Source organism: Streptopelia decaocto (genome assembly GCF_964273445.1).
Source record: "Streptopelia decaocto genome assembly, chromosome: Z".
NCBI classification, from domain to species: Eukaryota; Metazoa; Chordata; class Aves; order Columbiformes; family Columbidae; genus Streptopelia; species Streptopelia decaocto.
Window position 1 is genome coordinate 63,199,174 of NC_138657.1, and position 21,697 is coordinate 63,220,870.

A 21,697-nucleotide genomic window follows, 5' to 3' on the forward strand; every position below is an offset into this window, starting at 1 on the left:
TTTCCTATTTATGCTTGTCAAGAGACTTTTTTTTTTTTTAAGACAGAAGGCTTTGTTTGAGAAAATAAAATCCCTTGAAAGTACTGTATAATTATCTACCTGATTATCCTAAGTGTCTATCATGGCTCTGCAGTGAGCTCAGGGGCGTAGACAGGCAACCCACAGGGTATTGATGCCCCCAGTTTTTCCTGTGGGAAGGAGGAATGGGGTTTTGAAGGCTGCCTGCCTCTGGTGGGGTGGAGCGGGCCATCATCCTCTGTCTCTGGAGGGATGTGTGTGCATGGAGGGGGAGAGCCCTCCAGCAGTGTCACTAAATTAAAGATGGATGAGTTTTGTGTGGGATGCAGATGCTTCTAAATGCCCCATCCTGCCCAGCTGACTGCAGGATTGAAGCTGGAGTCAACACCAAGTTGTGCCCTTGGCCAGTGCAGAGGAGATTTGGAGACTCTGGAGCTAAAACTGTGAGCTGCTTTGAAGGAGCCCCAAGTTCTCCAGGATGGACACTGGGGCATCGCGTTTGGTCTGGGGATAGTTTGCAAAGGGCAGTCCTTAACATGTCAATCCAATGTCAAAACTAATTGGATAAGAGCAAAACTCCTTAAATTATTAGGCCAAAAAGGGCCTCAAAGGGTGATCTGGTCTGATCATCTCTAGAGCTTGAATTGTTTTGAACCCTGTGTCGTTACTGGGAGCCATACCAATGTTTGTTGTTGAGGCAATGATAACGGTGTCTTTGTCATGATTCAGTGGATGTTGCTCATTATATGACTTCTCCATCCATGGGTGATGGAGACTCCAGTCACCCAAGACAGTGTCCTCTTGTGCTTTGGTATTCTTTATTATTGTTTCCTGACTGCTAACATAAACCTACCCCAATGTGATTCACATCCATCACTCCACCATGGGCAAGGGAAATAGATTGCTCTTTTCCTCCTGGTAACTGTGGCGCATTTTGAAGTACATGAGGATGTTCAGCTTGTGTTCTCACACCCCACCTGCAATGCTTTCTCCTTTTTAGACTAGCAGGCCCTTATTTCTAGAGTATATCCGAATAAGTCACCTTTTCTTGATGGGTAGTCATGTCAGACCTCTGCTGCAAGTGGGCAGTTTTGCTGCTGAGACCTTCCCAGGCCTGTGTGAGCCTGGTAGGCTTTGTCCCTCTTGACACATCCTGGGACAATGATGCCTTTTTGCCCCCCAGCAGCCAGACTTTATTGACAGGAATGATTCACTACAAACCCTGCCTCTCTCTCTGAAGATTTGCCATGTAGCCAACCCCACCTACATGTGATTTTCCTTTTGAGTACTCTGCACTTGTCCTTGCTGAACTTTATCCTAGTTTCTACACAATGTTTTGGGTTTATTTTTAATTTTTGCCAGGACGATTTTAGATGCTAATCCTGTTCTCCAGTGTGTTTGCAATCACTCCCAGCTTCGTTTAATCTGCAGATTTAATAAGTGCTCTCTTTCATCGTCCAGGTCACTAATGAATGTGCTGAGCAGAACTCGACTATATAGATCCAGCAGAGTTCTGGTCACAGTGTCCCTCTGTTGTTGCAGAATATCATTAATAACTACTCCCTGGGTATGGCTTTATAGTAGTCTCATTTAATCATGTTTCTCTAGTTTATTTATGAGAAAGTTGTTTGAAATGGTGTCAAAAGCTATAATAAAGCCCAGATAAATGACATCTAACAACTTCTCCATTATGAAAAGAAATTAATTTGATTTGATACATCTTTTTTCTTGTCTCTTCTATATCCGTTGCTGCTTATGTTTTTGTTATCTACCACAAACTGTTTCTTTGTTTGTCTTAGAGTTTTTCAGAGGATTGAAGCTAGACTGACTGATGTAGTCTCCTTTTATTGCTTTTCCTTCTGCCCTTGAAGACAGGCATTGCACTTGCCTTCGTCCTGGCTTCTGGCACCTTACCTGTCTGAGCTCTCATGGGTGACCAGGAGGGAAGTACCTCAGATGGCTTCGGCTGGTTTTGTAGGGAATATAAAAGATGTTTTGTCCTACCCTGCTCATCTGCATATGCTTGACTTGGACAGTGATCTCACCCTGGAACGGGCAGAGAAGAGGACAGAATATCTTTGTAGTGATAATGTGTCGTAGTATTAACTGTACCAATCCCCTGTGCATAGTATCCAAATTTAACAAGGACTAAAGCAAAAAAATCAAACCAGTGTTACCTTTTTCAGTGTCATTTTTCAATAACTTTCTCTCTGTTTGAGCAACAGCTTCCCAGACTGTCTTCTTGGTATTAATATACATGTAAAGGGTAACACTTTTTTTATCTTCTGCAAGTTTCATTTCATTTTTATGCCCTCATGTTTCTAATATCTCTGCCTGTGTGTTCACACTATTTTTTAGCTCCTGCTCAGTAACCTTTTTGTGTTCTTTCTTCTTGTCTTTGAGGTAAATGAAAAGCTCATGATGCTGCCAAGTCTTCTGATCCTTCTTCTGCATTGAGATGTTATTGTGCCTGTATCTTTTAAGCACAAAATACTGTTTCTTCGAGAAACTACAGTTCACCTTGATTTCTTTTTCCTTTAAACTCTTATCTATGAATTCTTGCCTAGCATTTTTTTAATGTACTGAATCCAGACATTTCTGTTTTGCTCTCCCCAATCCCTTGAATATGGCAGAGTTCGTCATTTCACAGGCACTCTTACACGAGTTTCTTTCCACATTCTTACCCCAAACACATCCCTCTCTGAAGGCACTTCCCTACTGATTACCTGACCTATCGGTTCTGCGAGGATGTTTCTCTGAAGGCACCAGGACTCTCTGTCTCCTACTGCTTTCATTTCCTAGCATATATCTCATGCTTGTACCCTCCCATTACCATTGAATCAGTTGTTATCAGGCAGCCTGATCCATTTAATCTTCTTGGTTTGGCGTTTGTTGTACTCTTCCCCATGGCTTTTTTTTCTCCTTGTATTATTAAACAGAAAATTTAGCAGTTCTTCCTCCTGTGTTCTGGACCTCAGAACGAGTATATGCATCATCCTTGGTATATCAAGAGATGCTGCCTCTGCTTTTTCTCTGCCAGTCCATATGTAAGTTATGCATCTTTATATCAGTATTCCAGATCTATGTCTTACTACAGCAAGTTCCAGTTATGTCAGTTAAATCATCACTTTAGTCTTCAATGAAATCTGAGATCTGAAATGAGACATAAGTCCTGTGTTAAAAGCAATACATTCACCAATGCTGCATTAGATATCTAAGATATTCAGAGGATTTAACCCTATTTCCTGGTCAATCTGTTGTATTATTTCCCCTTCTTTTTAGACCTCTTCCCAGGTGGCTTCTTTGTACTTTCCTCTGGTTTTGTACCCTATGTCTCATACCCTGAGCCTAACTCAGAAGTCCCTCTCACTGAGAAATGTGCCAGTTCTTCCTTTCCTGAGCTGATGTCCATCCCTGTTCAACCGCTGGTGTAACATCGCTCTGTTTCTGAAGACACTGGGGATCTCCTAGGAGCATCATGCCTGGCCCTGATGTGTTGTCCTTCTCCCTGTCTGAGCTCACTTGGGGTCACTCCTGTCCATCTAGGCAGTGCCATGCAGCCAGGCATGTGGCAGAGCACTTTGGATCCAGCTTCTGGGCAGCAGCATTTTCCAAGAGTCTCCCTTTATAATCGTGCTCTCAGGGTCATGGGATGTTGCTACACACTCTTATGCTTAACATGAGCCTTGCATCATGTCTGCAGGAGCAGATGTGCAGGCTGCAAGCTCAAAGTTATTGCCTTCCTGGTGCACAGCTCACTGAGCAGCATCTGCTGCTCAAAACTCCCAAAAACAAATGGGTCAACCAGACTTGACTCACATCAGGGTTTTCCCTTGTTTCATAGATGCTAATGATCCTAGAAAGCAAACCCTTTGTCACCCTCCCTGCTTGCTAACCCGCCAGCTCTTGCTGCCTCCTGGCTCCCTGTGAGTCTCCCTCTCCGAATAGCAGGAAAACAGGGAATTCACCTGTACAACTCTTGTCCTGTGAAGCAGGTAGCCACCTCCCTTAGATGCTTTACCTGCAGGGTGGGTTTAGTCTGCTTTAAGCCACTGCTGCCAGTAAGAGGAGGGTCCCCATTGCCTGTCCTCACCCTTCATGTTTGCTGCTGCCCATCCTTCTTGCAGCTTGGTGGGGAGCTAAATCAGAGAAGTAACCAGATTAAGCCTATCCCAGCCTCAAAACGCTGGCATGGAGGAGGGCAGAGCTGCCTTTAGCAATGGCATCAGCCAGCTTCAGGTGCTGGTGAGACCAGCATCACACTGTGCTCCATCAGTGGTCCTTGGAGTGGATTTGGTTGGACTGAATTTGCCTGGAGCATCTCCTTTGCTTTGGTGACAGGTCTGGAGCTGTGGCAGGAGCATCCCCACGTCTCATTAATTCCCCGTTTCACCGGGGAGGTCAGGAGCTAATCGTGACCTTTTATTCCCTTGCTGAGAAGAGCAGCTGGTGCCCTCAAGTGGTAAATCGCAGAAGGAGAGCGGCTCCGGCCGTGCAAGCTTGGCTTTGGGCTCCTGCCCCGGCAGGATACTGGGCTGGGGCTATTGGACACCTGTAGTATTTTTGGCACTCCTAACCATGTTGTTTTCCCTTTGCAGGACAAGACGGCGTGGTGACCGTGGTGGGAAGGAGCCATCGTTCCCAGCAGAGTGGGGACTGTGACAGCAGGTGTACCTGGATAGCCACAAACGCTCCCCACTGTTTCATCCATTGACCTTTTCATCGAGCCAGCTGTGGCTTCTTCACACCAAACATCCTGCCTTGACTGTGCTTTTGGCCATCTGGAGCCCAAAAAATATCCCTGAGAGATTAGATGGGGCTTGTTTTGTGTCTGCAGCCCCACTCCAGCATGGCTCCAGGGGCTGCAGGGAGCCACGGTGGGCAGCAGAGCCAAGGTCCGGGGAGCCGGCTGGGGACAGAGCTGCTGTGAGGTGATGCAAAGGGACGGCAATGCCCATCACGCAGGACAACGCGGGGGTCTTCCTGCCCCTCCTGTGCCAGTGGCTGCAGAACAGCCGTCGGGAGGGGGATGAGGGTGCCGAGCAGCGTCTTTGCCGCTCAGCTGTCCAGAAGCTGAGTGAGTACATCCAGCTCAACTTCTCTGTGGATGAGAGCAAACTGCAACCAGGGAGCTGTGGGACTTCCGATACAGAGATCTGTACCATGTACTTGGCCCAGGAGATGCGAAAAACTGAGGTTCTTGGGCTGAGCTTTGGGAACATCCCTGCTCTGGGGGACTACGGGGAGAAGCGTCGAGGAGGGAAGAGGAGGAAGGGACATAAGGGGCCGGTGCTCGATGTCGGGTGCATCTGGGTGACGGACTTGAAGAAGAACAGCCCAGCTGGGAAATGTGGGAGAGTGCGCCTGAAGGATGAGATCCTTTCTCTGAACGGCCAGCTCATGGTTGGTGTGGACGTCACCGGTGCGAGGTAAGGCTGGAAGAGCAGCCGTCGCAGCTGCATGTCGTGACACATGATGCAGGTTGCAGTCGGTACTGATTTATGCCCTTGGGAGAGCCCTGGGTTCCTTCTTAAGGTCTGTAGAAAACAAGTAACAAAACCAAATAGATAATTACCCTACATATGCTACTTGCACATCCACCAGAAAATTTTGAGGGGTCATTGTGTCAAAAAATAGTATGTCATAAGCATCAGAGGGTCTGTGCTAAAAAAGGAGTCTTCCTGGGTTTGATTAAAACTGCTCTTTTAAGTAATAATGAACACAGACTCAGCAGCACCGGAAGGTTTTTTTTACAGGTGCATCTTATTTTTGTTGACTCATTTAAGTTGAGGGAAGCATTTTTGACAGCTAAATGTTGTCTTGGAATTTTTCAAAGCAAAACATTTTTGTGTTTTCCAGATTGAAACAACTTCATTTTAATAAATTCCCTTTGATTTTATTGCATTTGCTCTCTTGTGCTGTCTTCTGTCCCAGAAAGCTTGAAACCTTTAAGAGTTCAAATCAGACATGAACGCTATTGCATTGATATAGATTATTCTTGCTTTTTTATTTCGGCTGCTGTATACTGTAAAATCAGTTAGTGGCCCTGCTTTACTCTTTGTGGGCAGCAGACTTGCTCACATTTCCCTTTGCAAAGGCAAAAAGACCTTTTTCTGCTAAAGATGAGGATGCAAATGTTCGTTCATACCTAAGGCTGCAATGAACCGGAGGCCATGAAATGCTCCCTTTCATGCCAAATGGGGTTCATCTTGGGGACGGACAGTTTTGGAAACAAGTAAAGTGGCCCTTCTTTAAAAGGAAACTCTGTTGATCCGCAGCCTGGCTAATCCAGGACATTTTATGGACATGGGAAGTAATATGCCATTTTAGATCAGCTGAGAAAGTGCTCTAGCAAGTTAGACTTGCAGTAGGAACACATAATAAGTTCTAACTGAAATAACCTGTATGCTGAAACGAAACAACAAACCATCAAACCAAGCCACTTTACAGATTCATCCTGTGAGAACATAGCATTGACGGGAAGACTCATTGGTTACTTATCTGCTGCTTTAGTTGTCAGGCTTGCAAAGCCATTATGGCCTTTGAGTTATAATCCTGCAAAGTGCGTGACCTGTGCTGCCAATGGGTAGTGAATGAGGCAGCAGTTTGGGGGGACAGTCCCTCCCAATTCTGCCATGTAGCAGAATAAAAGCAGCAGCTCCTCAATCTGTGGATGCTGGGCAGGTCAGCCTGGCTGTGGTTTTGCAGGTGTGATAACAACTCTCTGTAATTTCAAGCCTGTAATTCAATGAGTGTATAAATGTTGGTGCTGTGGCAGTACCAATAAGTAACACCCCAAAATTTGAGAGGTTTTGTGGCAAAAAGCAGTTAGTTTGTTGTTCCCCCTTTGCCAGATGTCACTATTCCTAGAATCCAAGGGAATGGCTTGCAGTGGCCAGCAACAATGTTATCTTATTATTAAGGCAAAATGACAGATAACACCCAATGGAGTCCAAAGTTTTTGGGTAGCTGTTCTTTTTATCCTATCCCTGAAGGCTTCATTTTGGGCTTGTTCCTTTCGGAAAGCTCTGTTATTAGACCAGCAAGCTGAGACTGCTGCTAATGAGAACCAAGTGCTCCATTTTCCTTAGCTGAGATATTTTTTTGGCCATTATGAAGGCAGAATTTTGGTGGTGCAGGGCCAGTGTTGTTGTTAATAAAATCCTGGTTTAGAATATTCTACATCCAATTTAGGCCAAAATTTAGGACATCTCTGAGTCAAAACCTGATTTATTTTCAGTATCCAAAGCATCCTTGCCTAACTTACTGTCAGCTGCTATTTGACAAGGGTGATGTTGATGGATGACAGTTTGGGACCTTGGAGTGCTTGGTTTTGGCTCTCAGGGAGCTGGCTGGTAGCTCCAACCCCATTTTACCACCTTGTTCATCTGATCTGTTCCAGGATGTGTTGAGAATCCTTCTGTAGGTTTCTGCATTGGGGTGCTCAGAAGGGACATAATTCTGTCTAGGTTTATAACAGGCTGAAAGGCAATGCCAGCTTGCATTCTGGGAAGACTTGTTTCAAAGAAGATTTCCTGGAGTATTTCCATATTGCTGCTACAGTGGCAGTCAGTAGCAGAGCCCTTTCCCCTTGGCTGTTCAAGGTGTTGGGGCAGCACACCACACTGAATAGTAGCCTTGGCTCCATTTCTGTCTGCCTAAATTATTCTCTGGCTAGATGAAAAACTCTTCCCAGTTGATACAAAGGGGTGTGAGTGTTATGATTTGTGATTTGATGTACTAATGTAGCCTGTGCACAGTCAGTGAAATTAAGATACTCCTTAGCTCCTGTAACACCAGGGTGGATTGGGCAAGCAAAATCACAGCTTGCATGTTTATTCCTTGCCCACCAAGTGTGCCAGGGCAGCCCCACCTTGCCTGGTAAGCATGTTGTCCAAACTGTTGTTTTAGGGAATCTCCTGATTTAGTTCCATAACAGTGGGGAATTGGGCATGATCAGATCATATATCGTGTATCATAGATCTTAGCACATCCTGAGTTGGAAGGGACCCACAAGGATCATCAAATCCAACTCTTGTCCATGCATACGACAACCCCACAGTTTACACCATGTGTCTGAAGGCATTATCCAGTCTCTTCTTGAACACTGTCAGGCTTGGGCCCATGACACCTCCCTGGGGAGCCTGTTCCAGTGCTCCACCACCCTTTGGGTGAAGAACCTTTTCCTAATGTCCAACATAAACCTCCCCTGGCACATCTTCCTGTCACTCCCTTGGTCACTGAAGAGAAGACATCAGTGCCTGCTCCTTCTTCTCCCCTTGTGAGAAAGCTGTAGTCACAATGAGGTTTCCTCTCCATCTCCTCTAAGCTGAACAAACACAGTGACTTTAGCCACTCCTCATATGGCTTCCCCTTCCTTCACCAACTTCATAGCCCTCTTTTGGACACTCTCCAGTAGCTTTATATCCCTTTTATCCTGTGGCACCCAGAACTGCACACAGTGCTCCAGGTGAGGCTGTACCAGTGCAGAGCAGAGCGGGACAATCACCTCCCTGCCCGGCTGGCAATGCTGTGCTGGATGCACCCAGGACACGGTTGCCCTCCTGGTTGCCAGGACACACTATTGGCTCATGGTCAAATTGCCATCAACCAGAACCCCCAGATCCTTCTCCAGAGAGCTGCTCTCCAGCATCTCGTTCCCCACTCTGTATGTACAGCCAGGGTTGCCATGTCCCAGGTGCAAAATCTGGCACTTGCCCTTGTTGAACTTCATGCGGTTGGTGATTACCCAGTTCTCTGATTTGCCCAGATCCCTCTGCAGGGCCTCTCTGCAGGCCCTGAGAGTGTCAACAGCTCCTTCCAATTTTGGGTCATCAGCAAACGTACTAAGCAATCCCTCAAGTCCTGAGTCTAAGTCATTTATGAAGACATTGAAGAGTGCTGTCCCTAAGATGGATCCCTGCAGAACCCCACTAGCGACTGGCTGCCAGCCCAACATAACTCTGTTTACTAGAACCCTTTGAGCCCAACCTTTCAACCAATTGCTCACCCACTGCACTGTGTGTTTATCCTGCTGTGTGCTGGATGTCTTGTCCAGGAGGATAATGTGAGGGACAGTACCAAAGTCTTTACTGAAATCCAAAAAGATCGCATCGACAGGCTTCCCTTGGTCACCTTGTTGTAGAATGAAATTTCATCAAGCAAGTCTTTCCCCTCATGAACCCATGCTGGCTGGAACCAATGACTGCGTTGTTGTTCAGATGTTTTTCAATAACTCCCAGAACAATCTTCTCCATGATTTTGCCAGGCACAAAAGTGAGGCTGACAGGCCTGTAGTTGCCAGGGTCATCCCTGTTGCCCTTCTTGTAGAACCTCTTCAGATTCCTAAGAGCATTGAGGTTCTCACGACTCTGCCACTTTGCTGGGGCTTACCACCTGGGGGTTACCACCTCTGCAGCAGGCTTGGCAGAAGTGTGCTCACGTACCCTGAGCTTTGTGTCACCTCACATCCAACTCCATCCCACCACGCAAACCCTCCCTGTTCCAAGGGGCTAAAGCTGATACCCTGGACAACAGGAGAGGAGAGGTAGGGGCACGTGGTCCCTTCTGCTGGCTCTCCTATGGATGTGGTCAGCCTCTAGAGAACTCAGGGGCCAATGTCTGGAGCCGTAACACACTGGGCAGCCCTGAACAGATTGCACTCTTTGGCACCTGCCTGGGGCAGGTCCTGTGCCTACAGGTCCTCAGGTCTTGGAGTGGTGATGCGGTCAGACACAGCGCAGAAGAGCAGCACGCTGCTTCTTGGAGAAGCCAGCTGTTGTGATCACTCATCTGTCTCTCCCTGCTTCCTAGGGAAAGGGTTGAATCTGACTCCTTTATGTAAAAGTTATTTATTTGAATTCCACCTGATGGCCATGTAAATAGCAGAAACAGATTGATTATTGCTGAGCTTAGTTTTTTGTTGTTGTTGGTTTTGTTTTGTTTTTTTTTCCTTTCTTTTAATTTAGAGAAACATTATGCAAAAATATAATCATCAAAGCTCTTTAAGCTCTTTGCTTAACAGGGTATTATTACATTAGAGGGGAATGATGTAGGTGGTGGCATTTTTGGTGATGTTAGTGACTGAGGGAAAATTATGGCTCTCTTCAGAGTTAGCAAATTGTGTGTGTCTATCAAACACAATTGCAGGGAAATTATCTTTATTGGAGTACTGAATAAAGGTTAGTCAAAACTCTGCATGTTTATTTATCTTCTGTCTATACAGCTGTATCTCTAAAACATATGGGTTATGTTCCCCCAGACAACAACTTCCTATGTATTCTGGAACTCCTCCTCTCATTTTGAGCTATCACTTATTTACTGGATGGAAGCTTTTAGTATTCCTGCAAATGACAGATGAATCCTTCATTTCTTGAGCATGACTGAATGGGGCTTCATTGAGCAAGTCCTGGGAGGATTGCAAAAGAATTATTTTGTCATGAATATCATTCAGTTTGAAATATTTGATTACGAATTTCATCAAGCATAGCTGCAGTGCTTGGACACAGCTACCATGTACATCTAATCTTCAAAGTAAGTGCTGAATAGATTTCCAAATTCAAACTTTTTGAAGAAAGCAGAGTAAGATACATTACAAGTGATGACAGTGTGGTATACACATGAGATATTGCTATAATTTTGTCATTGAGGAAACCCAACCACTACTTAAAAATATCATGTTTCTTGTCACAAAAAATGGCCAAGCATCACCATGTATGGGAATACAGTCAGAGAACTGATTGGCTTCTTTTTAACCCACAACCTGGAGTCACACTTCCAAAAAATGAACAGAGAAGTGTTTTGACAGCCATACCTTTACATAGCATTTTCTTAGTCTCTCTTCTTCAACCAGTATCCTGGGAGAGTTGCTAGGACTCCTCCCCAGCACAAGATTTGGCATGCCAGATATCAGGGAAATCAGTGTATTTTTAAAGGAGCTGAGAAAGACCTTCATAAATCAGATGTGCAATGGAGAGTGAGCGTCAAATGCCACTAGTCAAGCTGAAACTTTGACCTTACCTGAAGCTGGGGGTTTCCAGCAGAGTCAAAGTCTTTCCTGAGTGTTTGCTGCTGCTGCATGTCACATCTACATGCTCCAGGACAGCTGCAAGTACAAATGTAATGTCCTGGTCTTCCTAACAGGTCAATGCTATTAGTAGTTGTGTGATATATGGACATTCTAAACACAGCTCTGCTTCTCTGTAAGTGCTAGCAGCTGATTACAGAGCACAATACTGAACGTCTAACCAAATTACAGGTCTCAAAATGTGCAAAGCACTTTGTGCTGCTTGCCTGCGGCAGTCAATAACAGTCCTGGGCTCAGCTGGATGAAATCTTGAGGTTCTGTATCAAAGCAATCCTCGCTGGTGCTAGAAAGCCAGTATGCAGTCCCTGGCTGTATTTGGAGCCAAATTCTGCTCTGAACAGTGGCCTTCAGGAGGGGGCTTTTCTTCTTTGCACCTGCCTGCATGCAAGGAGAGGTAGAGCAGTACATCTGCTGAGGGTATGGGAACAAAGAACGTGGACCTTTGCTGTGTCTGAGTAGAGCTGCTTAAAAATCTGACAGTGTGGTTTGAAAATGGATGTTTCAGAAGAGCACACCTTTCAAGGCACTTTTTATTGATGTCCCCCTTCCTCAGAAGTTTGAACTGAATATTTTTTTTACCATAGACTACTTTGTCCCTATCCCTGCAATAGAACAATTTCATTATTGGGAAGAAAAACCTCCCGAATGTGGTCACTCTTTGATATCAAAGCGCAGTGCTCCAGTTTTGCATCTTCCATGGGGCACCACTTCCTGCTGTGCTGTGGTGAGACACGGGCTGTCCTCGCTGTGGCCACTTTGTCCCTGCACTGGTGGCCACAGTTGTCTGTGGAGCATCTGCAGGATTTTGTAGCACTGTGTTCTTCAGCAATGTGTTCAAAAAGGCTTCCAGATGCTCCTAATGGCATGTGGGGATGGCATGCTGTGGGAATGGGGAGCAAAGGCTGTGTTCCCTCTGCTCATCTGCTGGGGTCCTCAGGTGAAGGTTCTGGTAAAAAATCTATTATTTAGTAGGGTCGAGCATTAGGGTGTATGAATTCCTGTGTTATGGTGAAGGGGAAGTTTTTAGGTTTCTGTACCTGTGATGGACTCCTGTTTTTCTGGAAGTTATTGTGGATTTATTTTGCATTTGGCAGAGTAATCTCATTTATACATACTTTTTCTTAGGGAAATATCAGCCCAAGAAAACTATGCCTGGTGATCACAGAAAGCTTTGTCTCACCACAGCCCCACCTCCTGGGCATGTCAGGTTGCATGGATCGATTGCTTTAGTGTGTTTCCTCACCTCCTTCCTAAAGCAGAAGTGCTGCCAACACAAAGTGCTCCTCAGTATAAGCAGCTGCTTCGCCTGGTGTTAGCAGGGCCTTCTCTTGGTTATGTTCATAAGAAAATATTTTTGTTTTAATAGGAAAACAAATGGAAATGTATCATGGCCCTTTGCCCTTGGCCAAGCGGCAAACATTTCTGTGGGAGCTCCTTGTTAAAATATTAACAGCACTGACTACACAGAGAAAAACAAACACAGTGGTCCTGGAGACTGCAGCCTCCAAATACAATCTCAGGGAACAGATTTTGCATAACTGACCTAAAAAATAGCCCCAACCTATTGTGGAGTTGGATTTGTTTCTTTTTTCATATCATATTACCAATCTTCATGCTGCTATGTGAGGCCACAGAGGCTGGGACCTGGGGCTTGCTATCACAGGCATGGATGGGAAGCATACGCTGACATGCCCTCCAAGCTGCCTGGCACGTGAGTCCTGAGGATGGAAAATAAGCAGCATGCGGGGATTTTGGCTGAGGGTTTCCTCCTCCAGTTGAACTGCTGTGGGCAGGGAGACAATGCATGTGTTACCAACCTTTGCAAAATCAGAGGAAGCCTAAGGATGTGTAACATTTCTCAGGCACAGTGCAAGTCTCACTGTGCTCCTAAAGTCTTGTAGACTGCAGCACGGAGCCTCCTCTGCAGCACGGCTTCCATATTTTATGCTGAAGTGGGATATCAATTCCCCCCCTTAAATTATAACAGGATTAAGAAACCAAAAAAGAAATGTTTTTCTTCCCTTTTTTTATGTCTTCAGGAACGGTATGAGCAGACTTAGCCACACATGTTGAGAAATAAATTACTCTGAAGAAATGAGCTTTATCCCAAATCCTCTCTCAAGAGCCAAAGACTTAAGCAGAAGGTCACTAATCCCCACACTCAGCAGAGATCATTTAGCTTGTTTGTCCTATTTGCTTTATTAATCTGAGTGTGGGTTCCCTCAGTTTCCCCTCTGCACCCTCTGGTTCCTGCCTTTCCTCTCAACTCCGAGTGCTGAGTGTCTGCAGAGGCAAAACCCATTTCTTTGTAGCAATGGTTATTTGCATCATCCCACTACTACAACTGCCTCTTCAAAGTATTTTCCAAGCCCCTCATCCTCCTCAGCTTTGCATCTTATTGATCTTCTTGCTCAGCTCCGTTTTATCTAAAAAACTTAAAAGACAATGAAGATACTCCCACTGATTTAAATGGCTCATCCTGTATCTGTTTGCATGTTTGTCCCAAAATTTAGGGAGCAATACACTTGTTGCTGCCTTCTAGACACTGTTGCCACTGAACAACAGAGTTGGCCTCTCTTGGTCAAAAGTGTGATCCCTAGAGGGCACACAGGAATAATTAGGCAATATCCCCAGAGTCATCTGCAGCAAATGCTCTCCAGCCCTGGCTCTGAATGCTTTCTTTTCAGAGGGATTGCATCAGGCTTGAAAAGACTTGGACAGAGGTTGGTGGTGTTGCCTTAGGAGGTGTAAGAGCTTCAGAGGTTATAAAGTGGCTGCCATGAACTTATTTGGTGTGCTTTTGCTTTGTTTCATTGAGCTATGGAAGCGCTGCTTAGAGTGCTGTACTTTGCTGCCAAGATCCTGTGCATCTCCATTAAATTTGCTGTTCTGACCACACTGTAATTACACAAGAACAAGCCCACTGTTTGGGAGGGAGCTCTGCTCTCCCCACTCATCTACTGTGGGAACAGCCTGGTTTGGTGACTCAGCCTCATGCCTCATCATTTAGCTCCGATGCCAAAGTGCCAGCACCTTTCCATCCTGAATGGTATTTTCAGCCTTGCACACAGCAAGCATCCCATGGTCTTAGGTCATCTGGAAGCACAGTCAGGATGCAGCAGAACTTAACTAATTGGCAAATGACTGGAATGTGCGAAATAGGGTCATTTTTTTTCCACCACCCAGCCAAGGAGCAGGTGAAGCCTTCAGCCACAGCAGCAGCTATTTTCACAGCCTCTCCAGCAGTGGATTTGCTAGCACAGCACAGTGTTTTAGCCATCAATAATTAAAAGGAGAGATGTTCAAAAGCACAAGAAAGGAACATTTTGTGCCCATGATTCTTGTTCTTTCTATAATGCTTGTGCCGTTACACACCAATTTGCAATGTGCAGTCATTCACAGTGTCTCTTCTAATCTGTAAATGTGAATTTCTCTTCATACTCCGGAAGTCCAAAGTTTTTCAAAAAGTAGGCTTTGGGCTAAAGGCTGATTTCCATGAGGCAGGAGCACTGAGCTGCTGCAGGAGGAGAAAGCAACTGGGGCCAGGTTACTGTGTTGAAGTGAGATACATGGCAGGTTGTCCTTTCCCACCTGTACCGACTGATGGGCCATGAATCCTGGAAAGGCCCAGCTTATCCAGTCTTCACTGAAATGCATTTTTCTTGTAGCTTTGGGCTAAGCAGAGCAGTGTTCCCATTCTCGGAAGAGTTTGGGAGCTGCTCTGTAAGGAAGTGGCAACCATATCTTCTTGGCAACCTCACATGTGTGATGGTTGTTATCCCAGGACAACACTAGGACTGAGCCATGACCCTCCAGAGCTTAAAAGCATTAAAGGTGGTGGCATCTTAAAACCTGCTTATCCCCTGTCACTGGGAATCAGGTCTGGCTTGGAAAGGACAGGAGTGGGGAGGGTTAAAGATAATGAACAGGAGATGGTTCCACACACAGAGGCTGTGCTCGACATCAGCCTCAGAGAGATAGCTTGTCAGCATGAACCTGCCATCTGTGGCCATAACTGAGAGGATAAATATAAGAAATGTAGGTGTGATCAGCAGAGAGGCAGGTATATAACTCCAGAGAGAGCTGCTGCAGTGAATGGCTTTGGGGCTCGGCTTTTTTTTTCCTGTGGAAAGCTCATTGCTCTTCTTATCTGATGTGACACTTGCCTCCAGCTCAGAGCAGTATCTCATGCTCCTCGAAACTTATTTTTCTGTCTCCTTTCTGTCAGATGTAGGCTAAGATGGGAAGGGCTTATATATCACTCACAGGCTTTCCAGCATCACTCACCATTCTTATTTCTTTCTCTGGATGAAATGTATGACAGTCAGCAAGATCATCTGGGCCTTCAAAGGAGAACGCTTTTAACAGACCAGTTCCAGTAAAAAAATAAGTTGGCAGGCACTGCCAGAAGGTTTAGGGCAGCTCAGGAAGACTGGTACCTACTGAGACAGGATAAGAGTAGGGCAAATGTGATTATGAGCAGCAAACTTCACCCTAGAGCATCCAAGACTCAGGAAGCTCTGCTACACTGAAGGTTTTTTAAAGAGACTGTGAGGAACCAGGGGTGGATGGAAGATGGGTTCAAGCTTTTTCAAAATGCAACAGAACTGTTGAAATCTGACTGAAGGAAAGCATTGTTTCTGCTGATGCCTAAGACTTTTTTTTCTCTCATTTAAAAAGGTGCTGAAGTGTGTTTTTTCCCGTTTCCTTACCAAGTATTATAGATAGCTGGATGATCTTCTAAAAAAAAAAAAAAGAAACAAAACAACAAAAACCCAACAAACTGGCAAAATGAAAACTTGCTAAATAGAGCACCTATTTTGATTGCATTTTCTTGGTCTGTTACTTGATCATTGGAATGGGTTCAGGCTAGCAGAGTAACTATTTGATGAAACAAAAGTCAGTGATGTCTTCCAACTCATCCTCATACACATTCACCAGTGGCTCTTTCTGCCATGAAAACTGAAGAATTACAAAGTGGTTGCCAGTTTTTCACAGGTTGGGTTATTTTTGTTCTGGTAGTGAAGAGAAAACACGGACATTTTGTAACCAGTAAACTTCATGGTACCATGTGTCTGAACACCGAGCCCAGATGAGGAAAATGAGTGAGAGGTTGGGGAATTCCTTCTTGAAAACTCGCAAATGATTAATGGACCCAAATTTGTATGTGATGTTCTCACTGAAAATGGATTCTAACAAACACCCTAATTGTTCTGCTGAAAATGATGTTTCATATTTTCATTTGTAGAGAAGTTCTGCTAAAAGACAGATTTTTCTTGGTTTCCTCTAGAGGGCAATGTCTTATAAATATTTTAAACAATTTTTGGGTTATGTCCACTGGGAATTTAGCCTGTCTTACGTAAGAATTCATAAGACAGCAGAGAAAAGTGTTTCTATATGTCCTTTTTAGGATGCATATATATGTAATATAATTACTCTAGTTGTTTCTTGGGCTTGTTCAGTGCATTCACTAATCCCTTGAAGAAACATAGAAATATGTTTTACATTTTGTGCAGATTTGCCTACATTGGAATGCAGAGAGGGAACTGCTCATGAAGACCTCACTCTGATACCTGTGCTGCTTGAAGGACTTTCAGCAGGAAGGACTTTCCTTATTTAATCTGTTGTAAGAGAGATTACAGTAGAGTCCTTTGAGAATGAAGTTACCAGTTGATGTAGCTTATGCTGGTAGCTGGAACATCAGTGTAAAGGATAAATCTAAATACCAAGTCAAAGTGGTCCACAGGACCTGGGAAACTAATACTCATTTCTATAATAACTTGGGTATTTCCAACTTTATCAATTGTATTAGTTGCTTGATAGATGTTAGTAACAGCCCAATTTTCAAATTAATTGTCCAGATAAACAGCTGCTAAAATTAGTATATCTAGAAAGTGCCCAGTCTGGTCCTTCATAATTGATCTTAAAGGATATTGTCTCCTATTTTTGGTCACTGTAGTGTAAAAAATGGGAAATATGGGTAAAGGTTGTTTTGTTCTCCTTAAAGCTCAGATGTATAATTTGAGACACATTTACATGGGCTCAAACTTCTTTTTTGTTTTCTCTATCATTATCTTCTTCCCTTCTGCCAAGTCAACACAGCTAAAAGGGAAATTTGCTCTTGTCTTCCCAACATCAAAATGGCTTTGGGGAAATCCTTTTAGAATTAGTCTCCTTTCCCGTCCTGATGGTGACTAGTCCTCTGGAGCATCACCATAATGGCCTTATTGGATTAACTTGCAAATCCCATATGTTTACTGAACTTGTGGGTTAACATTCTTTGTAAATATCTCTTCCAAAAAAGTAATGGTTGATCTCCAGTTGCCAAGTTCTCTAAATGAATAAACCTGTTTGTTTGTTTTTCCCCAAACAGGAAAAGCAGTTAATTAAAGTAAAACACTTATTCTCAAAAGTGCTCTGTTTGAAAACAAGGCAATGTGAATAAAAACAGCAGTTGTTGCATTGGCTGCAGAGCCAGCAGTCACTAAGTAGCAAAGCAGGATTTGCCCTCTACTTTTGAGTAATAGGAGCTCTAAGAAAAATCTGAGGACACAGCTCTTCTGTAGCCTTTATAAGTTAAATAGGTGAGAACTGCTTTTTCATTATGGTTGCTGGCCAGGCAGGACTTTCTCATAGTTTTAAGCCCTGTCTTAGCAGAAATATGATAAGCAGTTTCTAAATTTCTAGTTGCTGCGAAAATATTTTTGAGATGCTAGTGAAAACTGCGTGGTTTTGGTTTCATTTCTCATGCCACATGGATCTGATAAATAGATTTGTGTTTGAAAGGTATATTCATCCACACCTTGGTGCAGGGCTCATGTTTGCACCTCACCCTCATGTATCTGACGCCTTATTGCTTAATCACCAGGGATTATTCTTCGCCTTCGGCTGGAAGGAGATGTGTTTGGGGCTGTAGGTTGATTCACCCTGGGCTGAGATCTCTGGACCTGGGTGGCCCAGGCAATGTCATGCTCGCATGGCTGCAGATACTGAAGGAATCACCAAGGGTTCATGAATTTGTCTCCTCTTGCTCACACTCTCTGCTCTCCTTGCTGGTGAGTGGTCTGAGGCACACTTTTCTTACACAGAAAAACAAAGCTGTGCCCGAGGCCAAAACACTGTGTGCTTCGTGGCATTGCTTCCCGTTTGCCTCCATGGAAATGGGAAAACTCTACCTTCCAAATTTCCTCCTGCCACTCCGTATCTGACCCAGCAATACACAAAAGTGTCTCCTCTGTGACCAGTTTTTGGATCATTGCCTGCAGTTGGGAAGTAAGTCGTATGTACAACAGAGCAGAAAATTATTTAGTAAACTAGCCAATTTCATGAGGATGAACTGTGTGGTTAAAATAAATCAGATTTCAATAATTCACCAGTTATGCTGTGGAGAAATAAATAATAATAGCTAAAAAACCATGCATGGATGCCAAATGGATCATATGTTAATGACTGGTGTGTGGAATTCAAAGTCAACAAGGGCTTACTGCAGGGCTCTGCCTTTAAATGGACTCTGTTTTAAATAGTGTATGAGAAAGGCAGAATCTCAGTGCTTTATTAGAATTATTTTGTGACTCATGTGCTTTCTCTGATGACCCAATAATAAAATTAGAATCTGTGGAAATTAATTTTAGGGGTATCATCATTAAAAAAAATCATGGAAGTTAGTAGAGAAGTAAACATCTGTTTTGAGAGAAGTGGATTTCAGAAGAGGGTGGAAAACAAAAGAGGTAAAAGACAAGAGGGTATAAAAAATTTAAGCTGGAAGAAGGACTTAGAAATACATTAATTCTGGCTGGATGAATAATAATCAAAAGTGTTTTGGTTAATATGTAATTAAATCAGATATCATTATCTGTTAAAACAGTTCAGCCAGCTCTAATAACCAAGGAAACCAATCCTGAGTCCAGGTGTCAGCTCCCAGACTCCCTGAGGTTTTCCTAGCCTCGAGGATATTATCTCATTTAATGATAGTATCAATAATACTGTTAAAGAATATGAGGAGGCATATTCTTCCACTTTATATAATTTTCAATGTGCACAGCCACACACTTGGGACCCACTGGCCATGTACTACATTAGAGGAGTCACATGTGACTTGGCCAAGCCAACCTAAGATCTCTTTTAGATTAAAAATGTCATATATCTTTCTGTATACCGAGTTATGAGGTAGTGTAAAAGTCCAGTATGAACTCAATGTAAAGAACTAGTTTAAATTCCATGTAAAGTTCTGCCTTCTTCACATGTTAATGGCATTTGTGACTTGCTTGTATTTCGTCTTGCTTTCTGCAGCGACCCCATGACAGTTGCCTGCTTTACCTTCCGTTTCTTTACTACATGCTTTTATTTTAAATCATTTACTTGTAAGTTATGTTTGCATAAACCATATATGACTTAGAGCTATATATCTAACTCCTGTTAGGATCTTAGAGCCTAATGGATAGCACGTGTGGACTTAAGAAGTGTTGGGTCCTGGTCAAAACTTTTCCCCCTGCAGTGAACAAGTTGTGGCACTGGTGACAGGGAGGCGATGACAGCAGCTCACTTTCTGCAGGTGCCTGAGCTCTCCGTGGGAAAAGCACTTTATTAAACGCTGGGTTTTACTGCAGAGCATTTCTTTCCAGGTACCTGCTGGTCTGTTGGAGGGTTATAGAGTCAGAGCAGCTTCATAAGGGCTAAAATTTTTGAAATACCTGTTTCTGCTGAAGTACACTTGAGCAATACAAGTAAGCCCAGGATTATGAGATACCTTCTTGGTTATGAATTTAGCCACTATCCAGTCTTCCCAAATGTCTCCAAGAGGCGTCAGTGCAAACAAGTGAAACTTATTTACCTGTAGGGTTTTGCTAGAATAATGACAGAATGGAAAAAATGAATTATGTTTTTCCAAGGCCTCGAAGCCAAAACACTGTCCTTTTCAGTGCCTAGTGCAGGCTTTGAGAAAAACAGAATAAAACAAAACAAAACAATCCTGTTTTTGTCGTGGTGCTCCAGCCAACACGCAGCTGAAGTTTGCTTTCCAGATACGGTATTTGAGGTTTGTTGTGAAGTGAGAAGGCTCAAAGCCAAGTCTGTTGGAGCTGCCAGTTTTCTGGTGGGAGTGATCGCCACAGTTTATAAAATTTTGCATATTATACCCGCACAGGGTTATCTTTTAGAGCTGAAAAAGTCTAGCAGGGCAGCTCTGGATGTGGGATGTGTGTTTACTGGGGAAAAAAAAGAGTCAGTCTGGGGCCTTACCAGGGAAAATGTGATGAAATAGTTTCCTGTTCAATGCAACTCTTATTTGATGAGAACTTCCTTGCAAGTATAAAAAGGCTCCTTGGGAAGCAACAGAGCTGAGGAGGAACTAGTATTAGTGTCAAGATAAGCATGCAAGAAAAAAAGAAAAATAGGATTAAAAATAACCATGTAATTCATGTGATGGCTGCATGGCCACTTAACAGGAAGAGTCTGGTAATGCTGGGAGCATTTTCCTGCCCCGGCCCCTAGACATACTCCTCTCTCATGGTCACCTCACACAGGTCCACCTTGTTTTATGGTCTCCAGTTTGCCAGTCAGGGAGCCCATGGGAGATGTGGAGGGACAGTGTGGGAATTCCAGGTGTGGACATAGGAGGTTTGTGCTGCCACTCATGTTGTCCAGGGACTTCTGTTTCTGAGGTTGCCCAGACTCCTGAGCACTACCTTCTTGCAGGCAATGGGACAAAAAAAGTGAACATGAGGTGAGGCTGAGGGTTTCCATCTTGGTCATGTTCTGCCAGCTGCTCTTTCAGCAGCATTCATCAAAGTAGCCTGAAAATTGTGTCCTGGAGAAATAGCTTGATTGAATATTTAAATTTTAAACTTATCGTCGCTCTTATTTTTCCCCAGGTCACCTGAAGATTGGAACTTTTAACCTTTAGATTGTGCCAATTGATCAAAATGTTCCTGTGTAGTTACTGAGGCCTGATTTTTTTTCTTTCAACTGAGGACAAAATTTGCTCTTGACTTGAGAGTAAGGCTTGGGAGCTTATTAAATGAAAGCCTGAAACCACAGAAGAGCAGTTGTTCATAATACCCCTTCTCTTTGGGTACAATCAAACAGCACATTATTTTTCAGCCCTTAAAATATGACTTCACTCTTTTCCCAGACATTTTACGTTATCATTGAGGGGGAAGGAGGTGAATCCAAAAATTAGGGGATAGAGGAGTTGTTCCTGAAGCATTACACCAGGATAACTCGATTAACTGAAGAGATGACTCTTGGTTTATGACCAATAAGGACTGGACCTGCGGGATGTGTTCTCAAATACAGTCAGCTGCCACAAATTTGTTCCATTACAGCTCCAAAAAATTAACACAAAGCTAAGGACCAGTCATAAATCTCTGATCCAGCAAGATACAGGGATATCCTAGTGAAAAATCCAAAACAGATCAGAAATCCAAGAAAGATTGTGCACATGGAGCCCATAAGCACGATGCTTGAGATCTGCAATCAGTACCAGATGCTACTGACACATGGTATGGAACCTTTAACAAAGACATGGTGGACCCATCCAGCCCGAGCAAGAAGTCTTGCAGATTAAATTTGTATTAGTTGGAACCTGTAGATTGT

General features: G+C 43.9%; 1 protein-coding gene across 1 annotated transcript in view; it reads left to right on the top strand.

Annotated features, from left to right (window-relative positions):
- Positions 1–4,968: 4,968 nt before the first annotated feature.
- Positions 4,969–21,697, top strand: part of PDZD2 (PDZ domain containing 2) — a gene marked incomplete at its 5' end in the record, with an annotated part of 145,412 nt that continues 128,683 nt past the window's right edge. The window contains one exon of the mRNA XM_082075784.1: positions 4,969–5,447. Within this exon, the coding sequence (XP_081931910.1) occupies positions 4,969–5,447 (479 nt within the window). The remainder of the gene's footprint in view (positions 5,448–21,697) is intronic.